The sequence below is a fragment of the Arachis ipaensis genome, chromosome B9, assembly GCF_059453495.1.
Source record: "Arachis ipaensis isolate K30076 ecotype BB chromosome B9, ASM5945349v1, whole genome shotgun sequence".
NCBI lineage: Eukaryota > Viridiplantae > Streptophyta > Magnoliopsida > Fabales > Fabaceae > Arachis > Arachis ipaensis.
Window position 1 is genome coordinate 89,537,302 of NC_142444.1, and position 20,711 is coordinate 89,558,012.

Here is a 20,711-nt window from a genome sequence, read left to right on the forward strand (position 1 = left end):
ATGTCCCAAGACCATCGACAGTTGGACAATAGTCTCATCTGCAAGGTCATCCTGCCATTGATACAGTCAAACCCATCCGTCAGCATCCCTATCCTGCAAGGTGTAGTCTGGCAGAGCTATCACTTCAAACCCTCCTACGGAAAGTTCTGCACGACGAAGCAAAAGACAATTGTGCAGATATACGGGGATTGGGAGGAGTCATACAACAAGGTGCCGAAACTATTGCAGGCAGTGCAGAGTTATTATGTTGGAACTATTTGTGAGCTCAGGGCCGTACCTTACTACGATGGGAACCTTCTGGTCCGCGATTGTGTCGTGTTCAACAAAGTGTTTTGGGCTTTCAAGCATTGCAAGCCGTTTGTTTCCATCGATGGCACAAATACGGCGGGGTGTTATTTATTGCAGTGGCACAAGACGGCAATAGCAATATCCTCCCTATTCTTTTGCAATTGTGGAGTCTGAGAGTACAGAGTCATGGTCATTCTTTCTTACTAATCTGAGACGACATGTCACCCCACAAGAAGGCCTGTTAATTATTTCTGATAGATCACAGGTGATTAAGGCTACCTTCAGGGCTGATGATAGTGGTTGGCAACCTCCTAGGGCGTTTGATGAGCGGATAATTTTTACCCTTTTTGGCATTATTTTTACATAGTTTTTAGTATGTTTTAGTTAGTTTTTACTATATTTTTATTAGTATTTATGAAAAATTCACATTTCTGGAATTCTATGAGTTTGTGTATTTTTCTGTGATTTCAGGTATTTTTTGGCTGAAATTGAGGGACCTGAGCAAAAATCTTATTCAGAGGCTGAAAAAGGACTGCAGATGCTGTTGAATTCTGACCCTGATGCACTCGAAATAGATTTTATCGAGATATAGAAACCCAATTGGCACTCTCTTAATTGCGTTGTAAAGTAGACATCCTGGGCTTTCCAGCAATATATAATAGTCTATACTTTGCCCGAGATTTGATGGCCCAAACTGGCGATCAAAGTCAGCCTAAAAATTCTGGCGTAAAACGCCCAAACTGGTACCAGAATTGGAGTTAAATGCCCAAACTGGCACCAAAGCTGGTGTTTAACTCCAGGAACAGCCTATGCACGAAAAAGCTTCAATGCTCAGCCCAAGCACACACCAAGTGGGCCCCAGAAGTGGATTTCTGCACTATCTGTACTTAGTTACTCATTTTTTGTAACCCTAGGTTGCTAGTTTAGTATAAAAACTACTTTTAGAGATTCATTTGAGAACTTCATGACATTTTTACACTTCATATTGTATCTTTGACAGCATGAGTCTCTAAACCCCATAGGTGGGGGTGAGGAGCTCTGCTGTATTTCAATGGATTAATGCAATTACTACTGTTTTCTATTCAATCACGTTTGATTCTATTCTAAGATACTTATTCGTACTTCAATATGGAGAATATGATGATCCGTGACACTCATCATTTTCCTCAACCCTATGAACGCGTGCCTGACAACCACTCCGTTCTATCTGAGCTCAACGTAGTCATTGGGCGACAGTTTGAGTGCGTATCTCTTGGGTTTCTGATCCACGGACCGAGTCCGGAGGTTAGAACCTTCATGGTATAGGCTAGAACCAATTGGCAGTATTCCTGGGATCCGGAAAGTCTAAACCTTGTCTATGGTATTCCGAGTAGGATCCGAGAAGGGATGACTGTGACAAGCTTCAAACCTGCGAATGTTGGGCGCAGTGACAGTGTGCAAAAGGACAATGGTCCTATTCCGACGCTAGTGGGAACCGACAGATGATTAGCCGTGCAGTGACAGCGCCTAGTATTTTTCATCCAAGAGGATCATACAGTCTGCCATGGAAGGAGGTCATGCACATTTGGAGAAGAATACAGTAGGAAAGCAGAGATTCAGATGACAGAGCATCTCCAGAACCTCAACCTGCTTCTCATTACTGAATCACAAGTACCATTTATTTTATGTTATTTACTTTTCAAAAACAAAAATCATTTTTATTACTAATCTCCTGACTAAGAGTTACAAGATAACTATAGCTTGCTTCAAGCCGACAATCTCCGTGGGATCGACCCTTACTCACGTAAGGTATTACTTGGATGACCCAATGCACTTGCTCGTTAGTTGTGCGGAGTTGTGAAAAGTGTGATCTACAATTTCGTGCACCAGCGTTCCACGCTTATTGTATTAGACATATGGCCGCAAACTTCATGTCTTGTTTCAAGTCGACCGAGGGAAAGCGATACCTTTTACATGCCACTTATAGTCCAAGCAAGGCTAGGTACGAGTGGTACATGGATGCCCTAAGAGGTTTGCCGCGAGAGATGGCGGCTGGGCTGGTCGTTTCAACAAATAGATATGGCTGCAACACTGCGACAACGGTCCGTGATTTGGTCATATGACAACAAAACTGTCGGAGTGCATCAATGCAGTTCTCAAGGGTACATAGTACTTGCCGATTTCTGCCATCGTGTGCAACGCGTACGAGAGGTTGCAAAAGTTGTTTGTGATGAAAGGCACGGAAGCGCAGTCACGACTAGCTACTGGAAACCGCTTCTCCCAGAGGCTAATGGCAGCCATTGAGAAGAACAGAGAAGGAATTCTAAAGATGCGTGTTACTCATTGTGATCGACGAGCTTCCGTGTTTTTTGTGGAAGGGTTAGAGCCATTTGAGGGTTGGTGGCAACATTCTTTCCGAGTTCGACTCGCAGCAGGTATGTGTGACTGTGGGGACTCTTTTAGTCTCTCTAGTACCCATGCCGACATGCACTTGCCAGGTGTGCCGCTGCAAGCATCGAGTATGAAGGTGGAATGCATCCTCAAAGAATATCTCCTAAACCATCTGCTCTTCCTGATAGCTGCTGGATGGCTGGTGTGCAAATTTTGTGACTCGCACAACTGACTGGCAGGTGCACCGGGTTGACCAAGTAATACCTCAGGTGAGTGAGGGTCGAATCCCACAAGGATTGTCGGATTGAGCAAGCTGTGGTTATCCTGCAAATCTTAGTCAGGCGAATAGAAAGATAGTTTTTAGTTATTGTAGGCGCATAAACAAGCAATAACAAAAGTACAAATAATTAAGATAGAGACAGTAATGAGAAGTCAGATAAGGCTTCGGAGGTGCTTCTTCTTCTGGATTAACATGTCATACCAACAACTTCAAAGATGAATGATTCCTTAAATGGCAAGGCTGTAAGTGATTAAGCCATTGGTCGTGGTCATTAATCTCCTCTTGTCCAGACCAAACATCCGAACAGACTAGATCAATCTGGGAGAGGGTGAAGGGCGCGCAATTCAATCTCCTTACTGATCCTACTCAAAACGCCACAGACAAAGTCGGATCTTTCGGATCAAAGACTGATGCTCTTATGGTTCTAGCCCTTAGAGCCACAGGAACCTCAATTACCCTTGACTAACGAGGTTTTATGTCACATACGCCAATTAGCCAAGATAACTTGTTAGAACCCGTGATGCATCCTTAAGTTGTAGCTCAATACTATCTGGGTTAGGACTCGTAAGGAACTCATGTAAATTCGAGATTCATATGGATGAAGAATGACAATGCATCATAGAATAAAATTAAACACAGATTGAAGTAGAAAAGTAATCATATTAATCCATGGGAATCAGCAGAGCTCCTAACCTTAACCTAGGAGATTAGTTGCTCATAACATACAAAGAACACATTAAGAAGGTGTAATGTAATATGTCTGTGCTTCTCCCTCCTGGAAGGCCTAGCCCTCAAGAAGAAGGAATTCTCCTATTTATAGTAAATACTAGGCCTAAAATATATTACTAATAATTAAAAATTACAAAAATGTGATCAACTAAGCTAAAGGTGCAAAAATCTACTTCTGCGCCCACTTGGTGGGTGTTTGGGTTGAGCTTGGCATCCAACTTGAAGGAGTGGGCGTTGTAAATATGTTGCTTCCTTGCTCCCCTTGTGGCATTGAACACCAGTTTGGGGGTAGTTTGGTCCCTTTGGGTCGTTGAACGCCAGAAAGAGGGTAGTTTGGGTGTTCAACGCCTAATTTGGGCAGTCCAATACAAAGAAAAGCATAAACCATTATATATTGCTGGAAAGCTCTAGAAGTTAGCTTTCCACTACCATTGAGATCACGTCAATTGGACCCCTGTAGCTCCAGAAATGCTCGTTTGAATGTATAGAGGTCAGGATATGACAGTATCTACACTCCTTTCTTCACCTCTGAATCATACTTTGCCAAAACTTGCCAATTTTACCCAAAAATCACCTAAATTCATACAAAAAATACAAAAGCTCAAAGTAGTATCCAAAAAGTGAATTTTGTACTAAAACCTACTAAAACATAACAAAATTTAACAAAATATGCTAAAAACACTAGGAAAATAGCATCAGAAAGCGTATAAAATATTCGCTCTTCAATGGCCCAGCATCATGCCATCTGGGTGATGAGGTGTCCCAGACGGCCCGATGATGCTGCTGACCTCCTGAACCAGATGGATCACGCGGTGTGGGTAGTGGAGGAGGTAGAGGAGATGGCGGTGGGGGTGAATCATCGCCACCTACAGGGATGTCTTCATCATCCTCATGTTTGTCGAACTCTGACTCGTCGTCCGACTCTACATCCAATCATGTTCGGCGAGGCCTGGCCCTCTCCCTCCTATCCCCTTTGCTTGGTCTGCGCTCTCTGGCACCCCTCTCCCTCCAAGCAGGCTACAGGGTGTCCTCCCTAGCCTCCCTCGCACACCTACGACGATCGGATACGTTCTGGGGAAGGTGGAGAACGTCCCTTGGCTGGCTGGCAGTGGGCTGGATGTCAACAGGTAAATCGGCTAGCCTCGGATCATCAAGTACGTCCTGGCCTGATAGGTGCCTAACCCGGCAAGCTCCCCGCCACCAATCCCTATACTCCCGGGTTGGCCTGTACTCAAAGCATGGCTGGATGGAGATCCTGCGGCCCTCCTCAAAATGTCTCGTCCAGTCAGCGTACCACTCATCAAGTCTGTCAGGCCACCACACATCCTCGCGCTGGCCTGTGGATGTCAGAAACCTGTCGACGTTGACCGAGACGCCAGGCACCGATTGCTCTCTATTGAACTGGCGCTTCACCCGGTCAACCTGGTGAAATTAGATGATGTTGAAGCAGACGAGGGGACGACTGACATCCATGTCCCCCACTCTGCCTTCTGGACAAACCACAGGGTGCATAGAGCCTGCAAAGCAAGGTCATCGTACGGCATCCAAATAAAATGAAACAACAGTTATAGAATAAATAAATATTTGATATCCCAAATAGTAAAGAATGTTCCAAACCACAAAATTCACTAACTACATACTTTTATTTAATTTATTTAAACAAAAAAGTCTATATAATGGACTAAATTAAAAACAATGATCGTTTCAATCGTAGTGCTAATCGCGTCCCAACGTAACTGGTCTATCGCTAGACGCCATCGCAGAACCCTCGCCTCATGCTGGTCTCTGCTCTGCTGCATCAATCCTATCAACCTGACACCAATTGCAAAAATAACACAAGTTCATGTTACGAAATGTCATAATAAGTTACAAATTCAAAACATAACAAAGACATAAACAATTGTTAACTCGCAGCTATAAGATATATGAAAATCCCTCAGTCCGGTGGACACCACTGAGGAAATCTCTGGTATATCCAGGACATCAACAGTGGAGTGCATCTGACGATGTCTATGGTGCCTCGATGTACTACAGAGCACAGTGAATGGTATGTCCAGGAAAGCACTACCGAGCCCCAAGACAACGCACGGCACCGCGCAAAGTCCTAAAGTAGTCACAGCCAACGATCAGTTAGCCTTTGATCAGTAACAAGATGTAACACCTCACATACTGTCGGAGTGTCTCCGAGTCGTCCGTCGGTGGCATATGGTAAACACAGTCCCACAGCCATACAAGCTTCAACGAGAACGACTCCTTCCTCTGCCCTCTGTAGTGGAACCACCAGAGGTCTGGCATCGAGCAGTCGCTCCACCAACTCTCACGTCTCCGTGTTGTACCACCTCTGAAAGTCACGAAAGCACCCCTCAACTGGCTCCCCATGTGTGCGTAGCCCAAGGTGGTACCCCACGTCATGCAGGTTGATAGTGGCCTCACCCCACGGTAGATGGAATGTGTAGGTCTCCAGACGCCATCGCTCAACGAATGACGTAATTAGGGATTTGTCGAATACGAAATTCCCAAGAGGCACCGTGTCACCAAATTCAGCCTCCCTCAGATACGAGACGATGGCGTCGGGTGGAGGAAGCATGTGACTCACTCGCTGGGACAAGAGTAGGTGATGCCTCTGACAAAGAAAAAGATTTCACAGTCATTAAAAATTTGTATAGGTCCATCAACATATCAAACTTTCTTGACTATTCTATACATTTGCTTAACAGAATTTTACACATATGTACTAACTGAATTTATGCCAACATGACATTTTCTATTAATATGTACTTTCTTAACTAATACACATTTTCTCATTGCGTTACGTGAAATTAAAACATTTAGTAAAGTAATTAGTAATCTAACTATCAAACTTTGACTTAACTTAATAATCTAATTATCAAAATTGGATAGTTACTAACTAAATTAATAAATTAAGAAACGTGTGACCAAGAAACTAGACTCAATGATTGGAAAACAACTACCCCATTATTTAAACTCTAAATTAATAATTATGTAGTTAACAACTTAATTACCAAAAAATAATAACCACATTCCTAGAATTACTAATTTCTATCAGTGACCTATTCCTAATGATACAAATTCTATTCTAGTTCTTGGCAAGTACCCTAACCATGGCTATACATATATGGAATTACATAAAACTCAAGATAATAGAACTAACTACAAAGTCAGTTGCCCAGCATAGTGCCATGTCGCATTCAGCCTATTGATGTCCCGATCACGTGTATCTGCGCGCACCATCTTTGTATTACTCGATAATATGGTCAGAAAGGGGTAAAAGAGAGGAGAAAGTAGTCGAAAGGTTCAAACTGGGGCCAAGAACCTCGCTGTAAATTACATCTATATATAGTCGTCCCCCAGCCTTATCTCATTTAAAGTTTAAACGAGATAAGCTTGTACATATCTCGTTTACTGCTGGAGGACGGATTTATGTAATAATTTTTATAATTATTTATTTCAGGAATTAAAACATTTATTTAATTTATTTAAATAAAAAATCCTACAATTCTGTTGTCATTGGTAGCGACAGTATGGTGAAACTTGTAACCTGGCTATTGCAAATAAAATTTGAAATAAAATGTCTAACTCAACCTCTTTCCGACAAAAAATGTCAACTCAACCGGAAACCTAGCCGGTTACATTTTTACATAAGTAATTGACAGTTTGACACTAATATAGTTAACAAATATTCTCCACAAACAAATCATTATTCCATACAAATTCATAGAAGTCTCTTTAACCTAATTCACCTCCCGCGCCATTATCTAACCAACTTTTCAATCAACACGCAAATATATAACTGTCTTTTTCGAAAGGATTTCGTTTCCGTTTTTGAATTTTCTCAACGTGTTTTATCTACGTTCTCTGTCATCTCTGCGTTCTCTTTGTTCGTTCTCTACATTATTGAAATCAAGCTCTAAAATCAGTTCTGAACAGTTATCTTATTGTTAAAGATAATGAATAATTCAAAATCAAATTTTCAATTGAACTAGAGCGAAGTTGATTATTGTTTTGAATCTAATCAAGTGGTTGAGGAGTAGTTTGATTCTAGTTAATGTTTTTGTTAGTAGTTTCTTATTCTAGTAGGTGAATAATGTTTTTGTTTGTGAAAATTGTTGTTCATCGTTGATGATTTGAATTGAATGTAATGTAAGAGTACGGCATTAAAGAAAGTATTTTTCTGTATTTGCAGCAAATTTCAGTGTAACACGAAGATATTTAAGTGTATTGTTTAAGAATTTTTTATGTATGTGTGCTGATAAGTTCTGGATAATTCAAAACTCTTCTTCTCCCTCCTCCTCATCTTCTACTGTTTCTTCTTCTTCTTTTTCATCATCTCCTTTTTTTTTTCTTGTTTTATCTTCTCAAGTTTCTTCTTATTTTACTCTCTTAACAAGAATAAAAACTAAAAAAATCAAACAAAGAAGAAGAAGAAACACATAATGCTGCAAAATTACTTGGAATAGGATGAACTTATATTCATTCAACTAAAAGAAAAAGAAAGAAATAAAAAAAAATAAGTAGAAAAAAAATGCAACATTAGAGATAACATTTTACTATATTTACAGCAAATTTCAGTGTAACACGAAAATATTTAAATGTATTGTTTAAGAAATTTCAGTATATATGTGCTGATAAATTGTGCATAATCATCTTTTTATGTTATTTTCTCATAATCTTTTTTGAATTCAGCTTTACTACTTCCTTCACTTTTTACGATAATTTTAAGAGATTTTTGAGAAATCTTGACCTTTGTTTGAATTTTAAAAAAGCATGTTTTTACACGCAATCTAAATTGAGAATTATTTTTATTTGAGAATTATTTTTATTGAGATAATTTTAAGAGATTTTTGAGAAATCTTGACCTTTGTTTGAATTTTAAAAAAGCATGTTTTTACACGCAATCTAAATTGAGAATTATTTTTATTGAGTTTAAACTAACTTGTATAAACTTGTATACCAAAAAAACTTGTATATGTGTAACGGTCCTCAAAAGTTAAATAGATAAAGTAACAAGTTTACTTCATATTTTAATCTTTTTGGAAATATGATGGTCCATGATGCGACTGTGCCTAAGGCACCAAGAATATTGAAGTACAATTCTAAGAAGAAAGCAATCAGGGCATTTTCTTTTCGGTGCATGGATCTATTAAAGCTTAGCAAACATTATAACAATCAACCCTTCATTACGTAAATCTGAATGAGACGGCAATCTCACCGTGGTTCAACGCCAGATCTTCACTTCAGAACTCATTGAAGCACACAAACATTTGTGTTTCATTAAATAAAAATACATCACATTTTTCTTAATCTGAGGTATTTGTCAGATACACCATTGACACAGTATTAGTGTATAACGCACCAGCACAATTTCTCTTTTACCCGAAATTACTTGCTGCTTTTCTCTTTAATCTTTCCTATCTACATTCCCGTCTAATTCCTATACCTATTTATCATAAGGACATTCGAGATCATTTTCGGAGATCTTGAAATGCTGGGGGCGTTGACCACTGCAATGCAGATTCCACATTTTGAAATATGCTCTATCGAGATTCCTCACCTGCAACATTGACAACAGCTTAAGAATACTTCGTGTTATAGAAAATGGAAAAGATCAAATAGTCCTGTATGAACCATCTTTTGGAACTCACCCAGCGTGCCGTATCAAACAGAGGGCAGGTCATGCGTACAGCTTTGAGCTTGTTAGTAAGAGCTTGTAGTTTTGGGCGATTAAGGGCAAGAGATACTGCCCTGTCTTCATATTCTTTCAAGCTATACATTCGGTTTTCACAAAGTTTAAAATTATTAATTAATTAAACTCAGCGATACAATACGGCAAAAATTGTAAGAGAATTATTTCAAAAAGGAAACAGCAGCAACAACAATAAAATTTTCTCCCATTAGATAGGATCGGCTACATAGATCAACCGACGCCATAGCAACAGGCATACCGAAACAGAAGTGCTAACCTGCTAACAATCATCTCTTCACCCATTCCAGTTGCAAGACAGAGTGACCCAGCAACCCTAGTAGCCATTTTCTCAAGAGGAAGAGTCACCATTGGTAGACCCGCCCATAATATATCAGTTCCAGTTGTGTGTGCATTGCATAATGGCCTGAACAAAATCAGGGTAAGCATGGCATTAGTACAGGCAAAATTATGCAAGCAATCTAGCGAATAGTAGACAGAAACAAAATGCACACAGCAAAAATTGAAGACTTTAAACATAAATAATGACATTACGTGTCAAGGAATAAGTCAGCTAAAGAACTTCGCCTGATGTGTTCATTCTTCATTGCCACATCTGTGAAAATAATCTGATCTGGTTGTACCCCTTGTGCAGCAGCATCTGACATAAGTTTGTAAAATTAGAAATGACGTCCAAAGGTGCAATGCTATTTCAAGGTTGTAAATGTGGCGAATTCTCCTAATAAAAAGGAATGGACATCGGAGCCAGGGGCAGAGCATACATTGTAAGGGGGGCAATGGTCCCCCCAATTTAAAATTTTTTATGTATATAGTCCTTTAATTTTTACATTAGTCCCCCCTAATTTTATTTTTCCTTCCCTTCTAAAATTATATTTTTTTATATTGGCCCCCTCCAAAAGACTATTCTAGCTCTGCCTGTCTGAAACCATATTAAAACAATATAAATTCTGAAAAATGAAACCGCAACACCGCAAAACACGTACATTGCCTCAATCTCATTTCTCCTGCTGCAGGAAATCTTAGGAGCCAAAGTGCACTGTTCGGTACACGCTTAAGAATATTGCACCTGAATGTAAGAATAGGAAAACATTCAAGGATTAATATGCCAAAATTGAGAGAATAGAAGTCACCATAGATCAACTTCATTTTTGGTCTAACAAGTTGAAAAAGAGAGGAGCGTCCCGCCATTACCATGTAGTGAATATCTCAGGATCCATCTTGTAAAGTTGATTAAAGCATGCAAATATAAATTTATCCTCAGGTAGCCCATAATCTGATCGTTTGTGTGGACTGTTTGGATCCAGCACATCCAGGTTTTTCTGAAGTATATACGGGAAATCACTATTAATGTAAATACACGGGGAACTGAATTTATCTCAGGTTCTCCAACAGAAGTTCATAAAACTAACCTGCTTATAATCATTTACAAAGTAGCAATGGGGGAGATGGACAATCTTTTCAGAATAAATATGTGCATACTGTAGCGGTGAAACAAACTGCAAGAGAATATCACGGGTTGAAAAATCGGAGAACATGCTGGGTGGCCTGTTAAATAGGCTAGAACATCACTCAGTGTCTCACCTCATCAGTGACTACGTAATCTATGTAAGTAGCGCCTGTTGTTCCAGGGAATCCCATATATGAAACTTGAATTGGTGCAGGTTGCATAGCAAATATCTCATTTCTGGCACCCTGCAAGGAAACAATCAAACAAGTAATCAAGGTATGGTTTCATTGAACAAATTCACACATAGAAGTTGCAACACAGTTAAATTAATTATGGATTACAAATTGTTCTACTGATGTAGATAAAAAATAATTTACACAAGAAAACTACCTTCGTATAACCATTAAGGTTAACCAGAACTTGTATCTTATTCTCGTTGATCATTTTTGCTATCATATCTGATGACATAGCAGATACATCCAGAAAGTGCTCTGCTTCAGATTGAATACGCTGCCTCCATTCTGTACCGTCATTAGGACTCAAGGCATAACAGAACACCTACATATTGATAGTTAATTACCATAGAACATTGGTAAAATATTTATATGTATGTCTCGCATAGCATGAATAAGACCTAGTGAAATACCTCAACATTTTTCCTGTTGTGCATACCAAAAACAGATCCCATGAGATGAGACAGGGGATGATTACCAAAGTCACTGCTAACATACCTGCAACCAAAATAACCCGAAACTTGAACATAGAGTAAAAGAAAATTTGGCACATAATAATGACAAATAGAACAAAAACAAGGGGGAAACTGTGAAAAGATTTAGCGAAGTGAATCATGTGATTTTAACATACCCAATCCTTAGCCTCTCATACCCTCCCTCCCGTTTAATTGGGATAGGAGCAGGATGGTTGAACGGAGGCAGAGCAAGCCGAGACGCAACCAAGGAACAGTGTGCAGCATATTTACGGCTGCAGAAAGTATTAGGAAGGACATTATAAAACGAAACAAAACCTTGTACGCAAAATGTTCCCGTTTCTTAATTGAATCTGCAAATACCTGATTTCCAGAGCTAGCAATGGGTCAAGTGGATATGCAATTGCATGGAATGGCTGAACACTAGGAAGAACTGACATCTGAAAACAAAATATGAAAATAAATTTAGCATATTGAAGAAATTGTGTGTATCAAACCATCTATCCATTTAAAATAAGAGTAAAGTAGTCCCAAGTCCTGACATTAATCTGCCTCCTGATTATCCCTTCAACTTCAGCAAACATTTGATCTCGATCCTCCCAACTGCAGACACACTGCAATACAACAAATAAGTCAGACAAATTGATACCAAGTAACAGACATTTGGAAAATACGAGACTAATACAAATTTCATGAAATTAACATAGCAAATCATCAAAACCAGAAAACAGAGAAACCAAAATTCATCTAGGTTAGAAACAGAAAGAGGTGTAAGTAGGTAACTATGGTAAAGTTCACAATGCATGCTACACAGGTGATATTATTCAACTCAAAAAGTTCGTCAATCAAAAATCTTATTCAAGAGCAATATTAACATTTGAATCAAGTCTAAAATGACATCAAATACATCAAATATGAATGGTTATCAATTCGAACCACCTCACATGAACTGACGAACTTACTGGAACGACGACGACATCAATCTCAAATCTACCGATAAAAGAATGAAATGCATGGTTGGTTCATTCTGACAGAAATATCAAGAACAAATATTGAATATAAAAACCTGAAGTGTATGTAGGAGATTGCAAGTTGCTTCGGGGAAGTCCTGACGAAGAATCAACGCCTGCCTATAGCTCTTTATAGCGGCCTCTACATGTCCACTGAAATAAATAATGTGATTAAGAATTTCAGATAAGTATCAAGAAGCGAAACACTATCTAGAAACCATGTTTATGGAAGTCACACTTGAGTGAGAGAGCAAGGGGAACATAAAATCTTAGCCATAGGGAAAATATGACAAGTAAACCCAAAAGTTGCAAGAAAAACCACATTGCAAGTGTAGTTAGTTAGCTTTACTTTCTGAATTTAAAGCATTGCACAATGCTATTCAAAAACATGAAGTAGATAAAACTCAGCATACCTATCTTTATAGGCTGACGCCAAATTTGCATGGGCTTCAGCCATAGTAGGCCTGACAGCAATTGCACGTATATAATCCTGGATGGCTTCACTAACTCTGCCAATCTCCTTGTACGTATTTCCCCTATTTACAAGCCCATCAGCTGCCAAGGGATCAATGCGTAGGACTTCATTGTAGCAAGATATGGCATCAGCATAACTTCCCTACAATGAATTGTACATGAATGAACAAAAAAATCAACATTATATATTTTCTAATCAACTTCTAGCACAGGCCAACAAGGAAAAAAAACCGAGAGAAATCAACATTGATACATATTTTCTAATCAACTAGCACACAGGTAAACAGAGAAAAAAAAGAAGTGCCATCAAATACAAACTGCTTCATATACCAAACCCCAACTACAAGTGCACACTAGAACACATGCAAGCATTACATTTCACATCAGTTGAGATGTTAATGGAATTGTACTCTAGGTTTTAGTACCTGCTGCTTATAGATTATGGCAAGGTTGTTATAAGGAGCAGACAATCCAGTGGTTACACTCAGTGTAGCCTTGTAATATTGAGCAGCAGCAGACACCATGTTCCTGTATCACAGCAATTTCAAATGATAAGATCATCCTACAACATATCATGAACACAAAATTGACCAACATTGAGAGACAAGTATTACACACCATTCCATGTATATATTTCCAAGATTGGTCAATGCTTGTGGATGGTTGGGCTGTAATTGAAGGCATTGCTTCACACAAGGAAAAGAAATGAAAGATCATTCAGTAGGAGTTTGATAGCATGAAAATCGGAATGACCAATAAACATATATGTGATGCACATTCCACAAGATAGCATACATTGTAACACTGAATTGCTTCCTCCACTCTGCCAACATCTTTTAGTGCATTACCCTATAAATAGTATACAAAATAGAAGAAATCGTGATTCAACTGCAGATGGAAGTGCAGATTTAGGCTCTTTTAATTACACAGAAACCAACCAAATTATTGTAAGCCTCCAAAAATCTGGGGTCACATGCAACAGCTTGCTTATAGTGTAGAATCGCCATGTCTAGTTGACCTTGCTCGTAAAATATACTAGCCAGATTCCCTGCAAAGCATTTGATAATACAATACACTGTTAGTGTGACAAGCAACATTGGGGCTTACAATGTTGCAATGTGTAGACCAACTTATTTCCAGAGAAATTGTCATCATTTCACAAGTTATTCAATAATTCAGTATTAATCATTGACAGCTACCATCATGCTCAGTTATAAACATATCTATCTCAAGAAAAACCGTATAGAGATGAGTCAACAAATAGATTAATACTCATTCAGGCCATTACTAATGGTTAGTAAGAAAACAGTTATTGTTAACTGGTCATTATTTTTCAAAGAGTAACGTCGTAAACTGGTCCCTAACAACTTTTCACATTAGACAAGTTAGACCTTCACAGTTCACAAATAATAATAATAATAATAATAATAATAATAATAATAATAACAACAATGACAAATTGGCCCTAAACTTTTAGGAACTACAGAATTAATTTGTTCTTTCCCTTATTAAATACTAAATTGCCTAACATTCCAAAAAAACAGGGACCAATTTGTCATTTTTTTTGTTAGGGACTAGTTTGTGTTGAACAAAAAATTTGTTAGGGATCAATTGGGGTATTACTAAACAAAAAAATTGGTAGGGACCAATTGGGGTATTACTCTAAAATAAATCAACCATCAACTGTGAAATATTATAACACACTGGCAAAATTGGTTTAGAAAGAATAAGTCCAAATAAATTGATTATACATGAGATCATTATCACAGTGAGCTTAAGAAACCAAGACCATTGCTATAAATACTCACCGTAAGCCATGCCATAGTTTGGCCGTGCCTGAAGAGCTTGTTGATAACAGGCAATAGCTTCTTGAGGCATCCCTAGAGCCTGGTTAAGTTAAAGTAAAAAAAAGTTCAACCATCCAGCAATGGAATTCAATTATTCAAAGTATTACCAGTTGCAAGTTGCAACCGACTAATTAAGCTTGAGACCCTACCTTGTACACATTTCCAAGGTTCAGATATGCATCAGGGAAGGAAGGTTTGAGTTTCACTGCTTCCTGAAATATTTTTGGGGGGAAGTAAAATGAGAACATGATCCTCACAAAATTGCCAGGACAGGATTAACTCTGACCATCTAGTACAATTCAGAAAGCATTATAGCAGAAACAAGCAATTGTATTTAAGGGAGACACATTACATGCCAGTTGCATTTATGGCAGTGGCAACAGAATAATGTTAGAAAAACTAACTACACACCAGTGCCAAAAAATTCCACTGAAGAATGTGGTGTAAGATGTAAGAATAGAATATACCTTGTAATACTGAAGGGCTCTGTTGAGATCGCCAGACTCCATGAATAAGCCAGCAAGATTTGACCATGCGATAGCAAAAGTCGGCTGAATGCGTAATGCCTCAAGGTAACAGCTGTATGCCTGCACAAAATGTTAGATTCTGACTATTTGCAGTCTTGGAGATGGAATACAACTAGACCAACCATCATCTGAGTTCTGGCTTGAAGACAACAACTTGATATCTGTATCGAACTGTGAATTTTTTTTTACACAGTTCCGCACCCGAATATTTAAATCAGTAACTAAAGAAAATAAGAGATGTAGGGTATAAAATACTAAGCATTGAAGGAGCCCTCCAGGCATCCAGGCCAGCAAATACACAATTTTAGCTTCTTTTACCAACCTATACAGGATAGTGAACAAGAGGTGGGCCAGCACAACACACACGGATGTTAACTCATTAAGGGGAATCTAGTTGATAATCGCCTCAAATGGGTAAATAAATTAGTATTGAAGGGGTTGTACTGGATCTAGTAGCAAGATGAGGTGGGTACATAGAATACTGACTGAAAAGAACTTATAAGAAACCATTCTGTCATATAAAACACCCTAATTCACAAGTCACTCATACTGGGAATTCTTGCAGAGAAGAACATTAGAAGAGTGGTGTCATAAGATGGTTTATGAATCCAGGATCTAAAAGAAGTGAAAAAAGACTACCACTTAAAACAAGACAATTATCAAAAAAGCTAGGACTTACTTCTTGCACCAACCCTTGAGCTTTCATTAGATTCCCCAGGTTGCTATGGGCATCAACCTGTAGCAAATATACAACATATCAGTAAAGCTAACAAAACAACTATGACAAATGGAATGGAGAAGTAAGAGACTCAGACTTGAGCATTCTGAATAACTACTTTTGATCACAGTAAGAGTTGGGAATACCATTAGAGGATTTATAGCAAGTGCTTGCCGACAGCACTGAGCTGCTTCCGTGAGTCTTCCTTTACGCATGTATGCACTAGCTAGGTTTGACCATGCATCAGCAAAATTCGGACGAAGCTACAGCAGCAGAACAATAAACAAACTACTCAAGGAAGGCAAAACAACAAATAAGAACGAACAATGGGAACAAAATGAAAATAAAGAAGGGGGGGAATATTAAAAAGCTAGTTTCAGATCAAATAAATAAAATTAAAACATCACCATTGTCGTATAAAATAATAGCACCCAGTCACCCACAAAGAGTTATAGAGTTTATATGGCTTCCAATTCTATATTCATATTCCAGCAAAAGCTATTCCATGGAAATTATAATAATCGTATCTACAATTGATCCAATCATGAACTTAAGCTATTCAGAAATAGCATTGCAGCAAAAATTGCTCTGACTTGTGCTAGAATCACACAACTAGCTCATTCACTCTACATATTCTTTGTAATTTTGTAGCGGAATCAATTATATTTAGTTTGAAATGTGTTTCTAAATCTTATGATACTTTTATGATTCAAAATACAGAAAAGATATATAGCAGTTGAAATTCACAATTTGACAACTGTTCAGGACAACACTATTTGACACTTAAATTTAAAAAGTGGAAACTTGGAAACTGAGCACCATATTTTATGGGAGTTCAATGCACTTTCAAAACAAAAACAACAACAAAAGATACAAACAAACTGAAGGCATGGTCCAAAGTTGCACGCAAACCTCTATAGCAATCAAGTAGTAGCGAATTGCAAGGTCAATGTTTCCTTTTTCCTGCAACAAGTCAAATCGTATCAGCCCAAGAAGACATAAGAGAAAGTGTAATTTCTACCGTCATACTCTAACCTCTTAAGCAGCAGTAACTTACCTTCCATGCATTAGCCATGTTCCCATAACACTCGGCAAAGTGTGGTTCAATCCTGAGTGCTTCTTCATTTTTTGCAACACACATATCAAAATCATGCAACTACATTCAAAATTACAAACAGTAACACTCACTTAGAACACAGTACAAAAAAGGAATAAAAGAAATAAGAGCTAACTGCTAGGCCTTTTAAGTAAATAGTCCAACAAAAGAGAGACAAAACAGACATATCGGAATATAAAAAACAAAAAGAAAAGAGGGGGGGGGGGGGGGGACCTGGTAGTATACTGCACCCAAGAGCAGTAAGTTGTCAGTACGAAGTGGATTCCTCTCATAGACAGTGTTACTGTGTTCTAGGGCTTTCTTATAATTTCCAGCCTTATACATTTGGTGTGCAAGAGACAAATGAAAATCTTCATCAACTGCAAAACAGAAAGATTAACTATTAAAAAAAAAGGCACGATCAATCAGAACAAACGTTGCTATTGTATGCTAAGAATAAGTAAAACCATAGGATAAGCACTGAAACAATTTTTCACCGATGTTCCTGATCCGCTGTGACAGTTCACCCATTAAATAATAAAAACCATCACAAAATAGACTATTCCTACAGACCAATATAACTCTCTGTTTACAAATAAAGTAATAAATTCGAAATGAACAGAATTCCTGATAAACCCTAACTAACCCTAACATAGCTAAAACCTAATTCTAACCCTCCCAATTCCGACACACAAAGCTATAAAAGCCGACGAAGCAGTTACTTCAGCTGACAAAACTACATCAGGAACGGCCACGAGAAATTTACCGAAAAACTTAGGTTAGGCAAAAAAATATTTCAACCCAATTTTTGCCACAACGAACTGAAACGTGATAAGATATTACAACAAACCTTCGTTAGAATCATGGCCACGCAACAGAGGGAGCGAACCAGCCTCCTGCTTAACAGAAAATGGCTCCTGCTTGACAGAGAACGGCTCAACACGATCTCCAGCGATCGGAGGCCGAGAAGCGTCCACAGCGCCAGGATGCTGCGGCTGGTGGTGGTGGTAATGGTGGCGGTGGTTGTCGCCGGTGGCGGAGATCATGATGGCGACTTACGAAAGACCGCAAAACAGACAAACGTGCAATGATGAGAGAGAAAGAGAGAGAATCTTGGAGACAAAATTCAGAAACCACTTAAGTAGAAGTCGACGATCATGAGAGCGAGTTGGATCGGAATAGATTGCAATCGCAATTGAAGGAGAAGAAGTAACTCGAAAATGCGAAACCCTAAGCGCGAGAGAGAAAGTTCTCGAGCTTATTGCTTCTTTCTTCTGTTCTGTTTACGCTGTTTCTTCTGTTTTGTGGGTTGGTTTTTCCTGTGAAACTCGGAAAGGGAAAAGGAAAGGGGACAAGTGTTATTTTAGGTGATCAGGATCTTCTGTTTGCCGATAGATCTCCGCCGTTAATTTGGTACACAAAGGTGATACCGCCGTTAATTTGGCACAAAAAGCTGATGCCGCCGTTAGGTGACGGGAGATCCCCTTGTCTCGTGACACGTTAGTACTGCTTTATTAATAAAATTAGTGTATTAGTGTATGCGAAATACATAAAGTTATATAAATTTTTTTATTAAAAATTAAAAATATTTATAATAATCATTATTATAAATATTTTATAATTTAAGAATATTTAAAAAATTAATATTTATCTTAATTAATTTAGGTTGATTGAGTGATTATCTCATTCATATGTTTTAAGCAAGTATTTAAAGTTTAAACTACGCCTTGTTTATATAGTAATTCATTAGCTAATAGCAATAAATAGAGAACTTGATGAAGAGAACTATCGATGGTACGTCCGACCCAAGCCATCATCTCAGCAACTCTAGGAGCCAGATGAATCTCATGGATGCCTCGGATGCAACCCGTTGCAAGGCCTTTCCGACCACTCTGACCAAGACGGTAATAAAGTGGTTCGACAGCCTGCCACCAAGATCGATCACAAGCTTCGATGACCTCGCCAAGAAGTTCCTCGCCAGGTTCTCCATTCAAAAGGATATGACCAAACATGTGCCAAGCCTTCTAGGAATCAAGCAAGGAGATTGGAAAAGCCTCCACAGCTACATGGAAAGATCCAATAAAGCATGCATCGACATACAGAACCTCCCAACAGAAGCGGCTGTTTTGGGACTCATCAACGGACTACGAGAAGGACCCTTCAGCCACTCCATATCCAAGAAGCATCCAACATCTCTAAACAAAGTCCAAGAACGGGACGAAAAGTACATCAACATGGAGGAGAACTCCCGATTAGGAGAAACCTCCAAAACCAGATTCTCCTACCCATCTCGAGATAAGGATAAAGAGTTCAGGAAAAAAGAGGACCAATCCACAGAGAAGTCCAGAAAATATCATAACTATACTCCTCTTCGGGTATCCTTAGTGGACGTCTACTGGGAAATAAGCAACAAAGAAAAGATCCCACCTCCTCACCCAATTAAACACAAGAAAGGAGAAAATCGGACCGAGTACTACGAATACCATCGAGTGTACTGGCACCCCACTAATGAATGCTATGACTTAAAGAACGTCATAGAAAAACTGGTCCGAGAAGGAAAGCTAGACCGATTCCTAGCTCACAGAACGGACGAGCCAAGGAAGAGAGGAAGGGATGAAGAAGAGGGACGAGCCGAACGACCTCCTCACACCCCCACAAAGGAACGTTCATATGGTCAACGGAGGATTCGCAGGAGGAGAAATCTCCAAATCATCCCGGAAAAGACATCTCAAAGAAATATACCATCTCGGGGAAGGGGATAGGTCATCCGACCTCCCCACCATCGCCTTCACCAAAGAAGATGCCACGAGCATCATCCCCGGGCATGATGACCCCGTGGTCATCACCATCATACTCGCCAATGCCAATCTCCACCGAACACTAGTCGACCAGGGAAGCTCTACGGATATCCTATTCAAATCCACCTTCGATAAACTCGGACTACAAGAAAAGGAACTCAGAGCATATCCCAACAGTCTGTTCGGACTGGGAGACGCCCCAATCCCACCACTCGGGTACATCCCACTCCACACAACCTTTGGAAAAGGAGCCCGGTCCAGAACGCTGAGTATAGACTACATCGTGGTCGACGTGAGCTCCGCATATAACGCTCTCATAGGTCGGACCATACTAAATTAGCTCACTGCAGTAGTCTCCACTCCACACCTATGCATGAAATTTCCAACTCCAGAAGGAATAGCCACCATCAGAAGAGACCAAAACCTCGCGCGGCGCTGCTATAATTAAAGCCTGAGTCTAAAAGGCGACCCCAGAGAAAGCAAATCCAATACTATTAAACTCGGGAGAGCCCGGGCTCGAGAAGAACTTCGTCCGCAACCAGAAGGCGAGACAGAGGAGTGTTTTGTGGGGCTTGATATGGTCTTTGGTTGGAGTGTTGATAATTAAAATTGTTATAATGATTGGAGTTTTGAGGCCTATGGTCTTGGGTTTGGCTTTGCTGGCTTCCCCACCCAAAGTTTAGGTGGTTCTTCCAACCA

The 20,711-nt window shown here is 39.3% G+C and overlaps 3 protein-coding genes across 4 annotated transcripts; 2 read left to right on the forward strand and 1 right to left on the reverse strand.

The window, feature by feature from the left end:
- LOC148545403 (uncharacterized) lies at window positions 1–462 on the forward strand. Its single transcript, XM_088499058.1, has one exon. The coding sequence runs from the start codon at window positions 1–3 to the stop codon at window positions 460–462; it is 462 nt and encodes a 153-aa protein (XP_088355184.1).
- An 8,383-nt stretch (window positions 463–8,845) lies between these two features.
- On the reverse strand, window positions 8,846–18,278 carry SEC (Tetratricopeptide repeat (TPR)-like superfamily protein). Of its 2 annotated transcripts, XM_088500438.1 has the most exons (28): window positions 18,065–18,278; window positions 17,449–17,594; window positions 17,176–17,274; window positions 17,031–17,081; window positions 16,265–16,381; window positions 16,080–16,136; window positions 15,341–15,460; window positions 15,023–15,085; window positions 14,835–14,913; window positions 13,965–14,074; window positions 13,822–13,875; window positions 13,645–13,712; window positions 13,452–13,554; window positions 12,966–13,168; window positions 12,609–12,705; window positions 12,085–12,156; window positions 11,906–11,982; window positions 11,701–11,817; window positions 11,483–11,567; window positions 11,227–11,394; window positions 10,971–11,081; window positions 10,799–10,885; window positions 10,581–10,708; window positions 10,373–10,455; window positions 9,924–10,029; window positions 9,649–9,795; window positions 9,331–9,451; window positions 8,846–9,239 (listed from the first exon to the last, which is right to left on the reverse strand). In XM_088500438.1, exons 1-28 carry the CDS (start codon window positions 18,258–18,260, stop codon window positions 9,126–9,128), a joined length of 2,979 nt encoding a protein of 992 aa, XP_088356564.1. In that variant the 5' UTR covers window positions 18,261–18,278; the 3' UTR covers window positions 8,846–9,125. The 2 variants fall into 2 exon arrangements, with proteins under 2 accessions (XP_088356564.1, XP_088356565.1); XM_088500439.1 differs by lacking the exon at window positions 16,080–16,136 and having other exon boundaries at window positions 15,341–15,479; window positions 16,237–16,381.
- Window positions 18,279–19,884: 1,606 nt separating this feature from the next.
- On the forward strand, window positions 19,885–20,352 carry LOC148545404 (uncharacterized). Its single transcript, XM_088499059.1, has one exon. The coding sequence runs from the start codon at window positions 19,885–19,887 to the stop codon at window positions 20,350–20,352; it is 468 nt and encodes a 155-aa protein (XP_088355185.1).
- Window positions 20,353–20,711: the final 359 nt, after the last annotated feature.

Bases quoted from the DNA above. Each gene is read 5' to 3' on its own strand.
- LOC148545403 (XM_088499058.1), top strand. From the start codon at position 1: ATGTCCCAAGACCATCGACAGTTGGACAATAGTCTCATCTGCAAGGTC.
- SEC (XM_088500438.1), bottom strand. From the start codon at position 18,260: ATGATCTCCGCCACCGGCGACAACCACCGCCACCATTACCACCACCAC. The intron at 13,713-13,821 runs GTATGCTATCTT...CCTTGTGTGAAG, and splicing joins AAGCAATTCAGTGTTACAAT to CAATGCCTTCAATTACAGCC. The intron at 10,030-10,372 runs GTACGTGTTTTG...AACTTATGTCAG, and splicing joins AGAAATGAGATTGAGGCAAT to ATGCTGCTGCACAAGGGGTA.
- LOC148545404 (XM_088499059.1), top strand. From the start codon at position 19,885: ATGGTCAACGGAGGATTCGCAGGAGGAGAAATCTCCAAATCATCCCGG.